We start from the raw sequence: 21,149 nt of genomic DNA, 5'->3' as shown, positions 1-21,149 counted from the left end.
AAATAAAACAGGTCAATGTTTAATTGCTGACAAGTCCACTCATGGTGACAACAGCAACTTCAGGGATTGTACAACGTTTGACACCTTTCACAAATACTGGACAGATAGTCAGTAACATTTGTGCCACAGAATTGCTCGGAATGACCATATCAACAAAAGAAAATCTAGTCATCTCCCCTTGATTTTTAATGACATTACCATCGCCGAAACTTTAAACTTACAACATTTTTGTCATGATTTGGAAATGCTGGTGTTAGACTGGGGCGTACAAAGTTAAAAATCACACAACACCAGGTTATAGTCCAACAGGTTTACTTGGAAGCACACTAGCTTTCGGAGCTAGACTCTGTCTAGCTTTCATCATTGTTAGCAGCTAACCCAAGAATGCAACTTTAAAAAGAAGGGTTTTGTGATTTACACATGAAAGAAGTGAAACTATCACTGTATTCTAACAGATGAAAGGCTTAACAGACAATCAATTTTTCAATGTATAATTTCAGTTACATCACACTGTAAAGTTTTGCTATAAATTCTGTGTTATGATCGAGCCCTCCACAACCACCTGATGGAGTGTCGCTCCGAAAGCTAGTGTGCTTCCAATTAAACCTGTTGGACTATAGCCTGGTGTTGTGTGATTTTTAACATTTTTGTCGTTGTCATTGAACAGAAGCTGTACTTTGTCAACAGCGGCTACAAGAACAAGTCAGAGGTGGGAATTTTGCAGTAAGTAACTCACTTCCCGACTCCCAAATGCCTCTATTCCTGATGAAGGGCTTTTGCCCGACACGTCAATTTTCCTGCTTCTCGGATGCTGCCTGACCTGCTGTGTTTTTCCAGCACCACTCTGATCTAGACTCCCAAATGGCTGTCTACTGCCTACAAGGCACAATCAGGAGTACGACGGAATATTCTCCACTCCCCGGATGGCTACAGCACCAACAACACTCAAGTAAGTTGACATCATCCAGGACAAAGCAGCCTGCTTGATTGGCACGACATTCCACTGACATATAGTGGCAGGCATGCCTACCATCTGTAAGCCCACTGCAACTACTCGTCATGGTTCTTTCAACAGCACCTTCCAAACCCATCACCTTTACTACCTAGAAAGACAAAGGCAGCAGATACATGGGAAACCAATTCCTGCAAGTTCACTTCACTGTTCTGACTTGGAAATGTATCGCTGTTGCTTCAGTGCCACTCAGTCAAAATCCTAGAACTCCCTCCCTAGCAGCATCTGGGGTCTACCTACACTAGGCGGGGTCGTGACATCTCTGCTCTGCCATCACTTTCTCACCGGCAATTAGGATTCGACTACAAATGTCAGTAGTGGGCACATTCTGTAAAAGAATAAATGTCACTGGAAAGGGTGCCAGGTTGCAGATTTGAGGGACATGATCATCTCCAGTGGCTTCAACTAAAACCATTGGTGAGTGCTGAACCAAACTTCAGCATTGAGCTAACCATACCTGAATGGGCACTGCTCCCAGTCTCACAGCAGGATCTGAGAGACAGATGTATTGAACAGCAACGATGGTTCCCTGAAGGATAAACCTCTTGTGCTCTTTATAGTGCAGACTTTCAATCTCCTTCTTCAGTTCACTGGTGGAGGTCAAGAGAGCCTCAGCTGGAGAATTAAAACCCATTTTGGATATGAGGTTAAACCACCAACAGCCTCATAGTAAACACAAGCACTTCATAAATTAAACAAGTAAAACATTATCTGCTGCAGGGCCACAACTGGGCTTTCCGATGTTTCAAAGCAGTGACAGATTTTTGTAACTGACAGGATTGATTCAGGTTTCTTATCAAGGAACTATCGGTCGAAGATGACACATTTGTTGAATGTATGTGACAACACCAGTAAACACTTCCATATGAATGATAAATGGAAATGATAACATAGTGCTAACATTACCAGAACAATGGTAACACAGTGCTTATGCTACAAACCAGTGGTAACGTAGTGCTAGTATTACCAAACCAGTGGTAACAGTGCTTATATTACCAGAATAATGGTAACAGAGCGCTTATATTACCAAACTAGTGGTAAAATAGTGCTTACATTACCAGGCCAACGGTAACACATTGCTAGTATCACCACACCAATGGTAACAGTGCTTATATTACCAGACTGGTGTTAACATAGTGCTTATGTTAACCAGATCAGTAATCCAGAGGAAATCAATACTGTGCTTCCCTCACCAATAATGCTTCCAGACTTGCTGAGAGTTTCCAGCATTATTTTACCATTCCATAGGCCTAGATTAATAATCAACAGACTCGATTCAGTGTGGTAGCTGGAGGAATTTAAATTCTATTTATTAAATAAATCCAGAATAAACCATTATTGAAAGTAATGGTGCCCAGAGAATGTTACACAAAATCTCACTTGGTTAGCTGAAATCTTTTCAGGAAGGAAAGCTACCATTCTGGTCCCATCTGGCCTAAGTGACTCCGGACCCACAGCAATGCGGTTGCCTCTTAACTGCCCTCAGAAAGGGCCGAGGAAGATGGTGAAGAAGACACCTCCCCATCTGATTCTGAAATTCAGGAGGGAGAATCAATGCTGGTCTTGCCAACGATACCCACAGCCGGTGTATTAATTGTGAAAAAAAAGGCGGAGGCTTTTTTAAAAATGTATTAATTTGTGGGATGTGGGTGTCACTGACTTGGCTGGCATTTATTTCCCGTCCCTAGTTGCCCTTGAGAAGATGGAGGTGAGCTGCTTTCTTGAACCCCTGCAGTCCACATGCTGTGGACTGACCCTCAATGTCCTTAGGGAGGGAATTCCAGGATTTTGACCCAGTGACAAGGAAGGAACAGCGACATATTTCCAAGTCAGGATGGTGAGTGGCTTGGAGTGGAACTTGCAGGGGGTGGTATTCTAATATATCTGCTGTGAGAAAGTGAGGACTGCAGATGCTGGAGATCAGAGTCGAAGATTATGGTGCTGGTAAAGCACAGCAGGTCAGGCAGCATCCGAGGAGCAGGAGAGTTGACGTTTCGGGCATAAGCCCTTCATCAGGAATGACTGAAGAGCTTATGCTTGAAATGTCAATTCTCCTGCTCCTCGGATGCTGCCTGATGAGCTGTGCTTTTCCAGCACCACACTCTTTGACAATATATCTGCTGCCCTTGTCCTTCTCGATGAAAGTGGCTGTGGACTTAGAAAGTACTGTCTAAGGATCCTTGGTGAATTTCTGCAGTGCATCTTGTAGATAGTACACACTGCTGCTACTGAGTGTCAGTGGTGGAGGGAGTGGATGCTTGTGGATGTGGTGCCAACTAAGCGGGCTGTTTTGTCCTGGATGGTGTCAAGCTTCTTCAGCATTGTTGGAGCTGCACCCGTCCAGGCAAGTGGGGAGTATTCCATCACACACCTGACTTGTGCCTTGTAGAATGTGAACAGGAATTGGGGAGTCAGGAGGTGAGTTATGCGCTGATATTCCTGACCTGCTCTTGTGTTTATAAAAGACATAAGGTGCTCTCACAAAGCTGTACATGTTTGCATCAGACTGATTCAGTGATAGCTCACAGCACAGTAATGTTTCACCAGTCTGAATCAACGTAGAGCCAACCCTGTACTATTACAAGATTTGCTTTCGGTCACCCTCTGCCGCAGATTCTGAAAGTTGAATACAGCAGGTTGGAAATCGCAGGGCAATCCGTTATCCTTCATAATGCCCTGAGAGTCAAGATCATCCTCTTGTGTAAAGAAAAACAGGATTTGCATTTTTATAGTGATATTTGTGACCTCAGGAAGTCCCAAAGCACTTTGGAACACAGCAGCTCAATTTGCACACAGCAAGCTTCCACCATCAGTAATGAGACAATAACCAGATAACCTGGCGTTTTCTTTTTGCGTTACTGATTGTAGGATAAACATTACTCAGGACACCAGGGTTAACTCCTTTGGAAAAGACCCATAGGAGCTTTCATAACACCCACGAAAAAGCACAGGGGCTTTATTTTAATGTCTCAACCCAGAAATGGACTCAACTGGAGGACACAAGGAACGATCAATGGGGGCGGTGGTGAGGAAGAGTGATGGTACACAGAGCAGCCCTGGGGGACGTTCTGCCTCGGACACGAAGCTCAATCGTTTTCCTTACTAGCGTTCATTATTTTGACAGTAGGTCAGGGACACCATCGAGGAATTCAAGGTGCAGCGAGTCCAATACAATTCTTACCATCCAAATTTTTACAGTATTCCTGAAATAACTTTGGGGCTGGAGGGAAGGAATAGTAACCGCCAATTACAGAACTCTTCATCACATCCTTCTCGTGCTGCCCTTTTACCCACCGGATGAAGCCCTGGACTTTGGGGTCCTTTGTGTATGGCTGGCCTTTGTGATGCCCTGAAAATGAACATCGGGAGAGATGGCCATGAGAATGAGTGCAAGGAGGTCAATCAGAACAGCACTGGTCACCGTACAGCAATTATTACCAAGCAGCTTTAACACTCACATCATCAAGAGGTTACTGTGCTCAACAAGCAGGCTCATTACCTCAGCAGCATCATGTGCTGAGGAGGCCATTCAGTCCGTTGTAAAAAGGAGCTATTCAGACAGAGTTATTCAGTCACCTTTTTTTTAAATTCATGGAACAGTAGAATTCCTACAGTGTGGAAACAAGCCATTTGGCCCATTGCGTCCACACTGACCCTCGGAAAAGCATACTACCCAGACCTACCCACACGGGTGCTATCCCTGTAACCCTGCATTTCCCATGACTAATGCCCCAGCTCTGCACATCCCTGGTCACTGTGGGCAATTTCCTATGGCCAATCTACCTAACGTCCACATCTTTGGACTGTGGGAGGAAACCCACGCAGACATGGGGAGAATGTGCAAATTCCACACAGACAGTTGTCCAAAGCTGGAAGCAAACCCGGGTCTCTGGCGCTATGAGGCAGCAGCATGAACCAATTTAGTTCCTTCACTGGATGTGGGTCTCACTGGCTAGGCCAATATTCATCCCCATCCCTAATTACCCAGAGGGCAGTTAAGACTCAACCACATTGCTGAGTCTGGATTCACATATAGGCCAGGCCAGGTAAGGATGGCAGATTTCCTTCCTTAAATGACTTAAGTGAATCAGATGGGTTTTTCCTGACAATTAATAATGGTTTCACAGTCATTGGACACTTTGTGAAATCAAATTCCACCATCTGCCAAGGCAGAATTTGACCAGGGTGCCCAGAACATCACCTGGGTCTCTGGATTAATAAACTCAATGACCCCACGAGGCCATTGTCTCCCTCTTACTTGCACTCCCTTTCTGTTTGCCCTTAACCCTTTGGCCTGATGAAGGCACAGAGAATTACTACAACAATAGCAGGGATGAGGGACTTCGCTTCTGAGGAGGGGCTGCCGAAACAAGGATGGTTGCCCCACAGCAGAAAAAAGGAGATTTAAATGAAGTTTTCAAAATTATGAAGAATTTTGATGGCGTGGACTGGAAGGTAGTGGCCCAGATTTCTGGATAGGGGGAGGTCATATGTAGCCTGGAAGATGCACACCTAGAATGTGCAGAAATCCCAACGTACTGACCATGCGGGAGGTGCCCAGGAACTTGACATTGAAATTTCAGATGTGCAATTACTTGGCATCTGCAGCTCACTGAGCAAGTCTCCTCCTCCTTCGGATGTTTGTGACTGACTTTTTGAAATAGTTAGCCAGGAAATGTTAGGGGATTAAAAGCCACTTTAACTCCTGGCTTACTGCGAGAGGGATGCCCCTGACCCACACACACTGTCAGCACTCTTTGCCCCGAGTCCAAACGCAACTCCTTCTGAACACAATGCCCCACCCCCCAACTTCCATGATGCCCAACTCCGAATCTGGTCCAGGCCCTCCCCCCCAACATCTCTCCAATCCCTTGCCAGAGCCAACCCCTAATCCATGCCTACCACCCTCTATGCACTTGGCACCTCTGCTACCTCACCCATCCACCATCCAGTCTCCTGCCAGCTCACTACCTTATCAACCTGGCACCCATCTACTTGGCACTGTACCCCCAACTACCTGTAATCTTATACCCTTGGATCTCCCTGACACTTCACCCATCTGGCATCCAACCCACACCTTGGGTAGGTGGAAAAAAATAATCTTGCAGTGACAGCCCACATAAACACCTTTCCAGGAAAGCCCACATGAAAGGATATTTTAAATTGAAGGCTTATTTTGGGATTAAATCGGATGACAAGTTTGTGAACAGTTGACATTCACCAGAGTTGTCAGGGAGAGAAATGGAGATGGGAGCTGAGTGCTTGTAGCAGGGATCAAAGCCAACTGGCAAAAGAACAGAAGGGGAGCTATGGGGAATCTATCAATGGGCTGTAAATTGTAATGATCTGGAATACACTGCCTCTAAAGACAGTGGGAGAAGATTCATTCATAATGTACTAAAGGGCATTGGATAACTACTTCAAACTTGCAGGAACGTAGAGAAAGAGAAGGGGAACTGGGTCCAATTGGACAACTCTAAGTACCAGTGCAGACACATTGGGACAAATGGCCTCCTTTTGTGCTGTTACATCTCTACTGAATTCACCTCTGGTAATGTGAGTAAAGCGTCAAAATTGAGTTGCAATAGCATTTATCTTTGCTCATCCCGAGAATTAAATGGAACTGATTTCAACTTGTCCACTGCTGGATATCAGACAAATAATTTGATAATTTGGAAACCATGGAGATGACGAGGGAGGAATTGGTGAGGTCGAGCTGGAGGTCATCCACATGGAAACGGACACTGCGTTTTCAGGTGATGTCACCATGGAGCAAATGGTAAATGAGAAATGGAAGTGGGCGGCCAACAAGGGAGCTAATTAATCATGGATAATTATCCCTACACAATTACTTGGGTTCACCAAAGGTAAATGAAATTTCAAGCAAAAATGATTCATCCTTAAAGTCACCTTTACTGGTGTATTTCACAGTTTGAAACATCATTGCTGAGCCTTTTGAAATTATAAAGTATTATGGAAGAATGGGAACAGTTCATTTATAATTTACACTCCAGGTTTCAAATGACAACACAGCTTCTCAGCAGTAGGAAGCCCAAATGAATTGTGAGTCATTTGAATCCCATGATTAAATTACAGGGTTCTATTCATGCGCTGCAATTTATTTTTAATATATATGAGCTGCACTTTCTAAACTGAAGAACAGTGCAAAGGACAGTATAATGTAACACTGAAACGCGGTTGATTGAAACAGTCAACGCGGCAGAATAATAAAGACAGCTGAGTCACGGTTTAAAGACCACACAGCTATTGGCAGGTTTCACATTCACTAATGAGTGATGGGCAAATTTCACCTTTACACCAGTGAAGCAGAGTGGAAGAAGAAAGGGTATACGCTGGGTGACAGGACATGTTGGACTTGCTTTGTCCTCATCGCCATATTAATCTTGAGTTATTGAAATCCCAATATCAAGAGTGATAGAGCATGGAAACAGACCCTCAGGAATTCCTTTGGTCCAACCAGTCCATGCCGATCATAATTTCAAACTTAACTAGTCCCATCTGCCTATGCTTGGCCCACATCACTCCAACCATTTCTTATTCATATACTTATCGAAATGTTGTAACTATCTCCATCCATCACTTCCTCTGGAAGTTCATTCCACACATGAACCACTCTCTGTGTAAAAATTGTCTTTTTGAAATCTTTCTCCTCTCACCTTAATAAATATGCCCCCTAATCTTGAAATCACCCATTCTCAGGAAAAGACACCTTCCGTTCACCTTATCTATACCCCTCATAATTTAATAAATCTCTATAAAGAGATCCCTCAACTTCTTAGACTCCAGTGAAAAAAATCCCAGTCTCTCCTTATAATTCACACCCTCCATTCCCAGCAAACATCCTGGTAAATCTCTTCAGCTTAATAATACCCTTCCTATAACAGGGTGACCAGAACTGGACAGACATGAGTGAATGGAATTGGCAAAGGAACCAGATATGAGATGAGAACAATTTGTTTTTGGTTTTGGGGCCATGAATTGTTATGACTGGAAGAGCAGTGGGAGTAATTCAAAAGGGTATTGGATGAATATCTCAAACGAGAAAATTCAGATGGACACGAGGGAAGGAAATGAGGAATGGGACCAATTGGACAGCTCTTTCTAATCACCAGCAGAGCCACAAACGGACACATGGTCTCATTCTGTGCTACATGTCTTCGTGAAATTTACATATGGCATTTTGAGTAAAGGACTTAAAAGCATCAAAATACATTTGTGGGAGCATCCTGGTTCTGTCTTGCTTGCTCAGTCCAGAAGTGTATCACCGGTGAGGCTAAAGTTTATTACAACAAAGAACAGCACAGCTCAGGACTCTTGGCCCATCAAGCCTGTGTTGACATATGACCCCTTTCCAAATTAAAGAACTTTGGCCTCGACATGGTCCACATCCCTCGATAACCTGCTCGGTCATTTATCAGTTAAAATGCCCCTTAAATGTGCTATCGTATCCACCTCCTCTGGCAGCACACACCAGGCACTTACACCCTCTGTGTAAAAAACCTGCCTTTCAAATCTCCTTTAAACTTACCTCCTTTTATCTCAAACCTACATCCTCCAATAATTGACATTTCTAGCCTGGGACAAAGACTCTGATGATCCAGTCTGACCATACTACTCATGATTTTGTAAACATCTATCAGGTCACCCCTCAGCCTCTGTTAATCAAGTGAAAACAAACCATGTTTGTCCAATCTCTCCTCATAGCTTATACCCTCAAAACCAGGCAACAGTTTGGTAAACTGTTTCTGTACCCTCTCCAAAGCCTTCAAATACTTCTGCTAGTGTGGTGTACACAGACCTCAAATGTGGCCTAACTAAAGTTCTATACAGCTGCAATTTTATACTCTAATCTCCAATTGATAACGGCAAGCATGCCGTATGCCTCTTGACCACCTTATCCACTTGCGTTGCCACTTTCACAGAACTGTGGAGCTGCACGCCTAGATCCCTCTGTATGTTAATGCTTCCCAGGGTTCTGTCATTTACTGTATGCTTCCCTCCAGTATTAGATCTTCCAAAATGCATCACCTCACATTTGTCTGGATTAAACTGCATTTGCCATTTCTCCACCCATCTGTATCCTTTGGAATCGTCCTCAATATCTGCAGCCACTGCAATCTTTGTGTCATCAAAAAACCTTATTAATCAGGCCACCTATATTCTCCTCCAAATCATCTATAAAAATTCCAAACATCAGGGGCCCCAGCACTGATCCCTTAGGAACACCACTGGTCACAGGCCTCTAGTCAGAAAACACCCTTCCACTGCTACTCTCTGTCTTCTCTGACCGAGCCAGTTCTGTCTTAACAGCTCGCTGTGCATCCCATTTGACTTCACCTTTTGTATCAGCCTGCCATAAAGGACCTTATCAAAGGCCTTGCTAAAAGCCATACAGGCAATATCTGCCACCCAGACCTCATTAATTATCTTTGTTAATTCCTCTAAAATCTCAATCAAGTTTGTGAGACATGGCCTTTCCAGCACAAAGTCATGCTGCCTATTGCCAATAAGTTCATATTTTTCCAAATTTGAGTGAATCCTATCCCTAAGAAACTTCTCCAACAATTTCTCTACCTATCGCTCACATAAGGCTCACCGGTCTGTAATTTCCCGGATTATCCTTGTTGCTCTTCTTAAACAAAGGAACAGCAATGACTATTCTCCAGTCCCCTGCGAGCTCTTCTGTGATTAAAGAGGGTATAAAGATTTTGTACAAGGCCCCAGCATTTTCTCACCTGTGGACCTCAGCATTCTGGGATAGATCCTGTCAGCTCCTTGGAACTTGGCTATTAATGCCTTTTGAAACACCCAACACCTTTTTTTTTATATTGAGTTGCCCCAGAATATCAACATATTCCTCCCAAGCCTCATCACCCACCATATCCTTCTCCTATATGAATACCAATGAAAAGTATTCATTAAGGACCTCACCCACCTCCCCCAGCTCTACATATAAATTCCCTCCTTTGTCCTTGAGTGGACTTATTCTTTCCCTAACTACCACCTTGCTATTATTATATGTATAAAACATCTTGGGATTTTCCTTAATCCTGTTTACCAAAGACATTGCTTGGCCCCTTTTAACCCTAATTCCTTGTTTGAGTTCTTTCTTGCTGTTGTTATATTCTTTGGGAAACTGTCTATCTTCAGTTTCCCAAACCCTATGTCTGCTTCCTTTTTCTTTTTGACTGAGCTCTCAATTTCACGTCTTATCCAAGGTTCCAGAATGTTGCCATCCTTATCCTTCATTTTCACAGGTCCTTTCAAAGATTCCCATGTGCCAGATGTGAGTTCACCCTCAAACAGCCACCTCCAAACACATTCCCCAATTCCTACCTAATATTGTAATCGGTCTGCCCCCAATTTAATACTTTCACCTAATGATTCCTTTATCCTTATCCGTAAGTAATTTAAAACTTATAGAGTTATGTTCAATGTTCCTGAAATGTTCGTCCCGTTGAAACTTTGATCACCTGGCTGGGCTCATTCCCAAATGCCAGATTTGGTGTGGCTACTTCCCAAGTTGGAGTGTTTACATACTGTTTCAAAAAAAACATTCTGGACACACCTAACCCCGTCCAAACCCCCAGCACTAAGGAGTCCCAGTCAAGATACAGGAAGTTAAAATCACTCACTACAACATTTTTCCATAATTTGACGACACATCTGTTCCTCTCTCTCTCACTGGCTGTTGGGAGGCCTGCAGTACAACCCCAGCAACGTGACTGCACCCTTCCTATTCCTGAACTCTACCCATCAGGCCTCACTGGATGAGCCCTCCAAGATGTCCTCCCTCAGTACAGCCGCGATATTCTCCCTAATCAGTAACGCAACTCCCCCACTCTTTTACATCACTCTCCAACTCACCTGAAACATCTAAATCCCGGAACGTGAAGCTGCCAAAACTGGCTCTCTCTCAACCAAGTCTCTGGAATAACTACAACATCATCGTTATTGATGGAGAAAGTGAGGACTGCAGATGCTGGGGATCAGAGTTGAGAGTGTGATGCTGGAAAAGCACAGCAGGTCAGGCAGCATCTGAGGAGCAGGAGAATTGACATTTTGGGCATAAGACCTTCATCAGGAATATGTTATGTATTCATCCAAGCTCTTAGTTCATCTGCCTTATCCATCATCCTCCTTGCATTACAACAAATATACCTCACACTGCCATTCCCACCATGTTCAGTAACCTCTCCCTGCCTATTTTTCCTCTTAGTTTACTATTCCAAGTCTCTGTCTGCTCTTTGGTCTGATCTACTGCTCCAGTTCCCACCCCTTTGTCTATCTTTAATGTCCCTTGAGATGGTGGTCAGCACCAGACTTCCTTGAATACAACATCAAGGTGAAGTGATGTTTCTGGCATAAGCTCTTCATCAGAAACTTGGATCAGTAAACTAAGAGGAAAAATAGGCAGGGAGAGGTTACTGAACATGGTGGGAATGGCAGTGTGAGGTAGATTTGTTGTAATGCAAGGAGGAGGATGGGTAAGGCAGATGAACTAAGAACTTGGATGAGTACATATAACATATTCCTGATGAAGGGCTTATGCCAGAAATATCAACTCTCCTGTTCCTTGGACGCTGCCTGACCGGCTGTGGTTTTCCAGCACCCACACCTTTTGACTCTGTCCTTGACTACAACGTTCGGAAATGGTCAAAGTTTCTCACGCACATACACAGAGCTGGAGGAGCAGGGAACCCACCTGAGATAGAGATCTGACTTTCATTGGAGGTAGTGAGATAGGGAACAGTGGTAATCACTCCACCAGGTCGTAATTCTCGAACCAACCTCATCTGGGTGCACACCAAGTAAGTCACTGCAAAGAAAAGTACTGCCTGTAAGGAGGGTCACTTCCATTGGCACAGCTCTTACGGTTGTCCCAAAACAAGGAGCAGCATTCCCTCGAATATTCTTACCGGCTGGATCCAGACATCAACGCTGCAACTGGCGTGCTGAAATCAAACGCTGTGCGTGGACCATCAGAGCAGCTGTCCGCGCACACAGCTTACAGGGAACGATGATTGGGGTGGGGGGCGGGGGAGGGGAGATGTTCATTGTGAAGATGGAAAAGCAACATGTGCACGCGACACACTCCCACCAACCCCGATGTGGTAATGACCGGGCAATCTGTTCTTTCAGCCAGGACACTAGCAATGGTGCCAAGAGATATTTTACGTCAACTTGAGGGGGCATATAGGATATCCATTGTTAATGCTAAAGAATGTGGCTTTCTCAGATTTGACATCAATACTAGTTTTAAAGGCCACGTGGTCAGCAATATTAAGTTTACCTGCTAACTCTCCTGCTATGGAGCATTACAGTGTTTTTTTAATTATTGTGGTTTTCAATACTGAACTGTGCATTGAAATAAGAAGGAACTATCTTTAAAAAAGAGTTCTGGCAACGGTGATGTATGTTTTGAAAGCAAGTAACTGGACACCTGTGCCAGGCAGCGTGTAAATAACTGTTCGAACAAGGAGCAATTGAACTTTAAGTTGCAGATCATTTTAGGCCAAGGAAGTGCCCAGATGAACATATTGCTGGCAATAGGAAGTTGACTGGTCTATGGACTAGTGACTAAGGGAAGAAACGCTTGCGCCTCTGCACCACCAGCTTCTCCAAGTATCTGTCTGTAAAGTGGGTGCACTAATTCACCCTTTTATGCCATCTCTACAACAACTCACAGGGACTGTGCAGGGCAGCTCCTGACTGGGCACACAGCAGCCTTTTACAGATAGCGCTGGTGCCAGGGCTCCCAAGACATCCTCCTGCCTGTGGTGAATGGGAGAATCGGGTAACATTCAAGGAGCGTGGCGCTTTGGAGGCATGAGGGCATAGGTAATGAGACAAATTTGGGACAATTGCATGGGAAAACTCACTAGGCCTTGCAGAAAGAAACCATCCACAAAACTCACTGAAAAATTACACTATTTCCAGTAAGATGTAACACATCTCGTCCATTTCGCTTACTGCAGAGGCTACCCAAATGAGATGAGTATTTCCAGCATTTCCCTTCTTATTTCAAATTTCTATCATATTTTGCTTTTACATGCATACAAATTGTTATTAAAGGTAATGCAAGTTACTGTTAAAGGCAATGCATAATATGCACATTGTTCATTTGGAACAAGTTAGTTAATTCCAGTCAGTTGCAGCTGATTACCAAAAAGGCAAAACATAACTTACTCGGATGAATCTGTTGAAAGGTTTCTGGCTGTGAAGTTGCAAACAGTTCCAGGACAAAAGGTTGCTCAGTGCTACCATCTACAGCATGCACCCAGCGGTACAAGTAGAAATCCTCACTGCTGTCTTTGTCATTGTAAAAAAAAAGAGATGGGCGTTAAACAGGGTATTGTCATACTGAATTTCTCCCATTGTCAGCACTTTGAAAAGATTACCTTCCCTTCTTATTCGCTGACATCTCCCCACAAAGGTGACAAGTCCAATAATATCGCAAGTGAAACCCTCAGGCAACTGATCCAGCTCCAGCCTGAAAAAACAAGTTAAGATGAAACAGCTGACTAGATCATTTTGCAAGCTGAACATATACTGAACTATTGTAAATGTGCAGTTAGTTGATTCACAGAAGAATTTGCCTGGAGCATTTATTTTCTGAACAGGAGTCCATTGGGAAAACATCATGCGTACTTAATAAAAAACAACTGCACTTTCTGATTTGAAGTGTATGCAAATGTTATTTCTAAGACTGGCAAGAGAACACAGATTAGAACTAAAAGACAGACTGAGGGAACCGAGGAGGAAAGGTTGGTCACAGAGAGTCTTCATAATGTGGATTGGTCCATAATAACAAATACTTTCTATCCACATTCCAGAGCATCATATGCAGTGGCAGAGCACAGAATGCCTACACAGTGTGGAAGTAGGCCATTTGCCCCATTGAGTCCACAGCGATTCTCCGAAGGGCATCCCACCTAGACCCAGTGCCTACCCTATCTCAGTAACCCTGCATTTTCCCATGACTAACCCACATCCCTGGATACTATGGGCAATTTAGCATGGCTAATCCAACTAACCCCACACCTTTGGACTGTGGAAGGAACTGGAGCACCCAGAGGAAGATCAATGTGCAGACTTGGAAAGAGTGCACACATCATCTCTATTCCTGAGATGCTGCCTGGCCTGCTGTGCTTTGACCAGCAACACATTTGCAGTTGGAAAGAGTGCAACAGTGTTGGAGGTACCTTCACTCAGGGGTGTGTTCAACCCAGGCTTCCGGTTAAGGTAGGTGTGGAAGATTATGTGTCTTCAGGGACAACAGAAAAGCTTGCTGCCCCAGTATCCTGCCTCCACAAACACGACCACTACCAGCACAGAGCAAATGGCCATTGTTTCATCTGCTGCTCACAAACTAACCGCGAGAATCTGCCCCCGTTACAGAAGTGACCGTATTTCAAAACGCCCCGTTGTGAAACATTTCAGGATATCCTGAGGGTGCAGGATAAGACACCACTGAGACACTGCACTTTAATTATGTTGCCCATTGCCGTCGAATAAAAAGGTTTGTCCACGTACTGTTTGTGGCTTCTATTAAAACTTCTGGACAGACCGTCATCACCCAGCAGGATTGCGAGGCTGCCAAGATGGCTCTCTGAACAGGCTGGGAGAATAAATCACAATAGAAATAAATGCTGCTTGTTGGGTAAGCAGAAGACATGTCAGAGTGACATGGCGAGATAGTGGTGAAGTGATATTATCACGGCACCTGCAATGGAGAGGGCCAGGCTGAGGGTCTCAAGATAAAGGATTCAAATCCCACCACGGTGGCTAACGGAATTTAAATTCAATTCATAAATCCGTTAAAATCCTGCAAAAATTATTAAAATCAATCGGTTTTCACTACTGCACCTTGAGGGAAGGAAATCTGCCATCCCTATCTGGATCGGCCTACATGTCCTAGTTGACACATCCCCTCACACAATACCTAAAACAGATGGCCCAGCCATTCATTGCACCATGACAGTGCTGCTCTCCTGCAGCAGTTCACTGAGTAAGGAGGGACAGATGTGTCAGAGAGGGATTGCAATGCAGGTTCATCCCTGGGATTCATGTATTGGAGGCATTCCAGAGAAATTTCATTCGCAGTGTGCAACAGGACCAGTGCTAGGTCCATCGCCTTTTGTCATCTATGTAAATGATTTGGATGCAAACATAGGAGACACGGTTTGTAAGTTTACAGATGACACCAAAGTAGGTGCTGTAGTGGACAGTGAAAACAATTGTCGCAGAAAACAATGAGACCTGGATCAAATGGCTGATGATTGGCAGATGGAGTTTAATTTAGATAAATGTGAGATGTTGCGTTTTGGTAAGGCAAACCAGGGCAGGACTTATATATTTAATGGTCAGGCCCTGACGAGCGTTGATGAACAAGGAGACCTAGGGGTGCAGAGCTGCACCATGATGTCCAAACTTCCATACACATTGTTCCGACCAATGAAGACAAGTGTGGCAAACACTTTCTGCGCCACCGTCTCCACCTGCAAGGCCACTTCCAGCAAAACACTCACCTGGACACTCCCTAGGCTCCAAATTATTTCTGGAGCAGACGTGATGGACTGAATGGCCTATTGGATGCTCCAAAATCTTTTGGTCTTAGGTGACTCCAGACCCACAGCAAGGTAACCAATTCTTAGGTGCCCTCTGCATTGGTCGAGAGAGCTGAGAGAATTGGGAATGGGAAACAAATGTTGGCTTTGACAGCTTTGGCTCACATCCAACAAATGAACAAACGTGGTGTTTTGAAATACAATGCTGCGTAAGCCCAGGTACATGAGGAAATTATTGTTCACTGTGTGGGTAAACTTATCTCACTGCGCATTAGACTGCAACCAGTTAGTGTAAGCTATATCACTGACATAAAACCATCGGCATCACTTCATGTGTTTAGCAGTAGCTACCATGATGCAGTGGTGATGAATTTCAAAGGGAATCTAATACAGGAATAGTACCTCGTGATAAAATTGTATTTAATGTCAGGTAACCTCCACTCTGCTTTGACTTGCTGATGTGGCACGATCTGGATTTCAGCACGAGGGTCTCGCGGATTCAGGCAGATCTCTGAAATCAAATCCAGCAGAAAGTTAACGGAAAACCTTCAGAAATAACAGATTTTCTGGAGACTAGCTGATGGGGGAAACCCATCAGCACTCTGTAAGGGTTCTGAATCAAGGTGCTGAGACAGCCACAGGCCAGTGTTTGACTCATATGAGGCACACTCTGTTTTCTTTATAAACATGTCCAACTTCAAAGATTCGTAGCCCCTTTCATGATGGCAGGCTGTCCCAAAGGATCACAAGCTTTTTAAACATTGCTGCAATACTGGTACAAGGATTACATACAGAAAGGCCATGAGATAATAACCAGATCATTCATCTGAATGGTATTTGTTGATGAGATAAGTATTGACTGTGTTGAGTTGCAGCTCGGCAAGGACTAAGGTTTAGAGATAATCCAAGGGTGACTCTAAGGGTGAAATACTTTTGGCGTTTAATTAGTTCAACATGTAGCTACCAGCAAATAACAGCAGTCCTCTACTTGCTGCTCGTATTTCTAGGGTGCTCTACCCGACTGAGACACTCTACATCAGACTTGACTCAAGTGGTAGCACACTCAGTTCAGTCAAGAGGTTCTGGTTTCAAGTTCCACTCCAAAGGATGAAGACAAACCCCAGACTGACACTCCAGTGCAGCACTGGGGAAGCTCTATACGGCCAGAGGTGTCACATTTCAGAAGAGCTGTTGAACAGAAAGGAGTTTTCCCCTCCTCAGGTGGCACGATTCATAATTTCCCCTTGTCCTTGCTCCCTCAAGCAATACCAGATGATCTGGACAGCCATGGCACCTATGACAGTGCAACTTGCCCTCAGTACTTCACTAAGGAGAGATATACTAATCAGGGAGAAAACGCATTCGGGATTCACCACATTAATCCATGGGGTGGTGCAATTGTCTTTCGAGGAATGCTTGAGGAGTCTGATCAGCATTTCCAGAAGTTCCAAAGAATGAGAGACAACTTCAGTGAAGCTAAAGTAGTTTGTACAGGCAGTAACGGGGCAGATAGATGGCTGGTGCATCTAAAACAAGTAGATAAAATCTCAGGAAATGGGGTAGGACATTGAGATGAGGGGGCATCTTTTCATTTAGAGGGTGATAAATATTTAGAATTCTCCAGAAAGCTGCGGAATCTACGGTTTTGGGTATGATTCACCACTGCAGACTCAATGTCAAAGGATGAGGGGATGGCACAGGAAAGCGGCAGAGATGGTTAGCCATGATCAGTGGAACCAACTTAACACGCTGAGTAGGTGTATCCTGTTCCTATTCACTTTGTGCTGAGGTATTCTGACTGGGAAGAGAACTCTGGATTCTGCCAACTCAAAGTCAAGTTTACTCCCACTGGGCCACTGCTGAAACCTGGGACAAAAGCAGAGATTGTTGCCAAAACTCAGCATCCGTGGGGAGAAAGCAGAGCTAACGTTTCGAGTTCAGCGAGTCTTCGGAGTTCTGACAGAAGAGTCACAGGACTTGACTGCTTTCTCCCTGGCAGACCTGCGGAGTTTCACCAGCAATTTCTGGTGTTCATTTCAGATCTCCAGCATCTGCAGTGCTTTGTTTGATTTGAGGGCTGAAACAGGGAATCTGACAGCCCGTGCTCTTTCAGGAGTAGAGCTTGATTCAATAGCCAATGCATGCCATGAGCACAGCTCTATATTGGAGGTGTCCAGTGGCAGGATTGCCCATTTAGAGGTTTGGGAAATCATATTAATACCAGCAATCCAATTCTCAAAATGTTCAGACAAACCTCCTCCATCTACTTTATCAACATTTGTTTCAAACAGTTTTGATAATCCCAATGATATACTGGCATTGGAGGCCATCCAGAGGAGCTTCACTAAGTGGTACTATGTATGAAGGGACTGTCTTATGAGAGGAGAGGAGACAGATTCATAGAATCATAGAATCCTTACAGTGTGGAAACAGGCCCTTCGGTCCAACTGCATTTTGGGAAAGCAAATCTTAGCAGGACTTATACACCTAATGGTAAGGTCCTAGGGAGTGTTGCTGAACAAAGAGACCTTGGAGTGCAGTTCATAGCTCCTTGAAAGTGGAGTCGCAAGTAGATAGGATAGTGAAGAAGGTGTCAAGTATGCTTTCCTTTATTGGTCAGAGGATTGAGTACAGGGGTTGAGAGGTCATGTTGTGGCTGTACAGGACATTGGTTAGGAATATTGCATGCAATTCTGGTCTCCTTCCTATCGGAAAAATGTTGTGAAACTTCAAAGGATTCAGAAAAGATTCACAAGGATGTTGCCAGGGTTGGAGGATTTGAGCTACAGGGAGAGGCTCAACAGGCTGGGGCTGTTCTCCCTGGAGATTCAATGGCTAAGGGGTAACCTCATAAAAGTTTGTAAAATCATGAGGGGCATGGATAGGATAAATAGTCAAAGTTTTTTCCCTGGGGTGGGGGAGTCCAGAACTAGAGGGGATAAGTTTAGGGTGAGAAGGGAAAAATATAAAAGAGACCTAAGGGGCAACTTTTTCATGCAGAGGGTGGTGCGTGTGTGGAATGAGCTGCCAGAGGAAGTGGTGGAAGCTGGTACAATTGCAACATTTAAATGGCATCTGGATGGGTATATGAATAGGAAGAGTTTAGAGGGATATAGACCATGTGCTGGCAGGCGGGACTAGATTGGGTTGGGATAACTGGTCGGCATGGACAAGTTGGACCAAAGGGTCTGTTTCCATGCTGTACATCTCTATGACTCTAAGCCCATACCAACCCTCTGAAGAGTAACCCATCTAAAATCTGATTGAAGATTTGTAGCTCGGGTATCCGTTGTTGTGGTTCTGCTCGCCGAGCTGTAAGTTTTTGCTGCAAACGTTTCGTTCCCTGGCTAGGGAACATCATCAGTGCGGTGGGAGCCTCGTGTGAAGCGCTGCTTTGATGTTTCTTCCAGTATTTATCGGAAGAAACATCAAAGCAGCGCTTCACACGAGGCTCCCACCGCACTGATGATGTTCCCTAGCCAGGGAACGAAACGTTTGCAGCAAAAACTTACAGCTCGGCGAGCAGAACCACAACAGTAACCCATCTCGACCCATTCCTCTACATTTACCCCTGACTAATGCACCTAACCTACACATTGCTGAACTGCATGGGCAACTTAGCATGGCCACTTCACTTGAGCTGCACATCTTTGGATTGCGGAAGGAAACGGGAGCACCCTGAGGAAACCCACACAGACAGGGGGAGAATGTGCAAACTCCACACAGTCACCTAAGGCTGGAATCAAACATGGATCTCTGGTGCTGTGAGGCAGCAATGCTAACCACGGAGTCAATTTGCCACCCCTTATGGGTCCACAGATTGGGTCTGTGTCCATTAGAGTTGAGAAGAATGCAAGGTAACCTGAATGAATCATCCAAGATTCTTAGAGGAGTTGACAGAATAGATGTCAAAAGGTTGTTTTCCCTTCTGGTTTGGAACCAGAGGGAATAATCTTAAAATAAGGGGTCACACATTTACGACAGAAATAGAATTTTCCTCTCAGTGAATTTATGGTATTCTGAATCTTAATAGTCCTCTGCAGTAAAGTCGTTAGGCATATCCAAGACTGAGATAGACAGACTTTTAATCAGGGAACCAAGGGCTATGGGGAAAATGCAGTTGAGAATTATCAGATCAACCAGGATTTAATTTAATGGTGGAGCAGTATTGATAGGCTGAATGGCCTACTTCTGTTCCCACATCTTATGGTCTTATTAGAAGAGAAGACAAAGGAGTCTGTTATTAACACATTCAGTGGTCACATTAAGGTGTGGGTGGTATGTTGGTGAGGGCATGGAACGCACTGAATAACCTTATCAGTTAGCACAGACACAATGGGCCAAATAGCCTCTTTCTCAGCTCGATGATACTATTTCACAGGGAGGTTTGTGCTATCCTCTTCAAGGGAATTGGAAACAACAGACCAGAAACAAAAAGAAGAGAAAAAAACCAGAGATGAAATTGGATTAAAAAAAATTAAAAAATAGGATTTAACAATAAAGGTGCACGAGCAATATAATAGCATGATTCAAATGGACTTCTGCAAAACCGACTTTTCAGGCATTCTCGACAAAGAGAGATGGAGAGAGTCAGGGAGGAGAGAAAGAGGGTAAAGCAAGAGATGAAGTGAAGGAGACAAAGAAAAGAAAAGCAAAATAAATTATTAAGAGAAAAGGAAATTAAAAACAGAATGAATCAGAAAACGATAGACAAGGACCAGAGTCAGAGAACTGTAAAGCTAAATAAGACAGAGTTGGATGAAAGTTAAAAAGGGAGAGATTTGGCTAGATAGTCATAGGGTGAGACAGAGACAGAGACAGAGACAGAGACGGGGGGGGGGGGGCGAAGAGGGAGGAGGGCGAAGAGGGAAAAGTGATGTGGGGTGAAATTGGGGGAGAGAGAAGGAGAGAGAGAGACGGTGAGAGAGAAAGGGAGACAATGGTGGGGCAGTGGGTGCATGGGGAGGGAGAGGGAAATGGAGGGATAATCAAAGACAAAAGTACTGAAGCTTTTATGCTCTGATACTAATGGGTGCCAGCTAACTGACCAGTAAGCTGGTTTCTGTGCTTACAGAATAAACAATGTGGGATATCTATGTCGTAGAATAATACTTAAAGCACAGTGCACTTACGTTAGATAACAGTGAATGTGGTACTCTCACCTATGGTTCTAAGACTCTTTATCTGTGGGTCACGTGGAGTGGCCCAGGTTCTCATCTGGTAACTGTGTTTAACTGAGTACCGGTGCAGCAGGAGAACTGTGCCAACGTGCAGGGACTGGTACCATTCAGGGCACAGAGAGTTCCACAAAACCAGAGGCATCATACCCGACTGATCAGCTACTTCAAAGTAGGCCTACAGCAAAAGCCAAAAGGAAATCTTAGACACAGTCACAGCCCGATGGGTGGGATGTACATCACCATCTCTACAATGGGTTTGCTTTACCCCAAATGCTGTACCACACCATTACAACCCTTTACCTCCAGGATCACAGGTAAACCTAAAACAAGAAATTACACCTCTAAAGAACACATCAAAAAACCCCA

General features: G+C 44.3%; 1 protein-coding gene across 1 annotated transcript in view; it reads right to left on the bottom strand.

The window, feature by feature from the left end:
- The window catches only part of radx (RPA1 related single stranded DNA binding protein), a 77,594-nt gene that overhangs the window by 39,252 nt on the left and 17,193 nt on the right, over window positions 1-21,149 (bottom strand). The window contains exons 4-10 of the mRNA XM_060832028.1: window positions 20,766-20,958; window positions 16,006-16,114; window positions 13,435-13,526; window positions 13,223-13,345; window positions 11,739-11,852; window positions 4,194-4,361; window positions 1,470-1,627 (exon numbers count right to left, since the gene is read on the bottom strand). Of these exons, the coding sequence (XP_060688011.1) occupies window positions 1,470-1,627; window positions 4,194-4,361; window positions 11,739-11,852; window positions 13,223-13,345; window positions 13,435-13,526; window positions 16,006-16,114; window positions 20,766-20,958 (957 nt within the window). The remainder of the gene's footprint in view (window positions 1-1,469; window positions 1,628-4,193; window positions 4,362-11,738; window positions 11,853-13,222; window positions 13,346-13,434; window positions 13,527-16,005; window positions 16,115-20,765; window positions 20,959-21,149) is intronic.

The sequence above is a fragment of the Hemiscyllium ocellatum genome, chromosome 11 (assembly GCF_020745735.1).
Source record: "Hemiscyllium ocellatum isolate sHemOce1 chromosome 11, sHemOce1.pat.X.cur, whole genome shotgun sequence".
NCBI lineage: Eukaryota > Metazoa > Chordata > Chondrichthyes > Orectolobiformes > Hemiscylliidae > Hemiscyllium > Hemiscyllium ocellatum.
The sequence above is the reverse complement of the archived record's forward strand: the minus strand, read 5'-3'. Positions and strand labels throughout refer to the sequence as shown.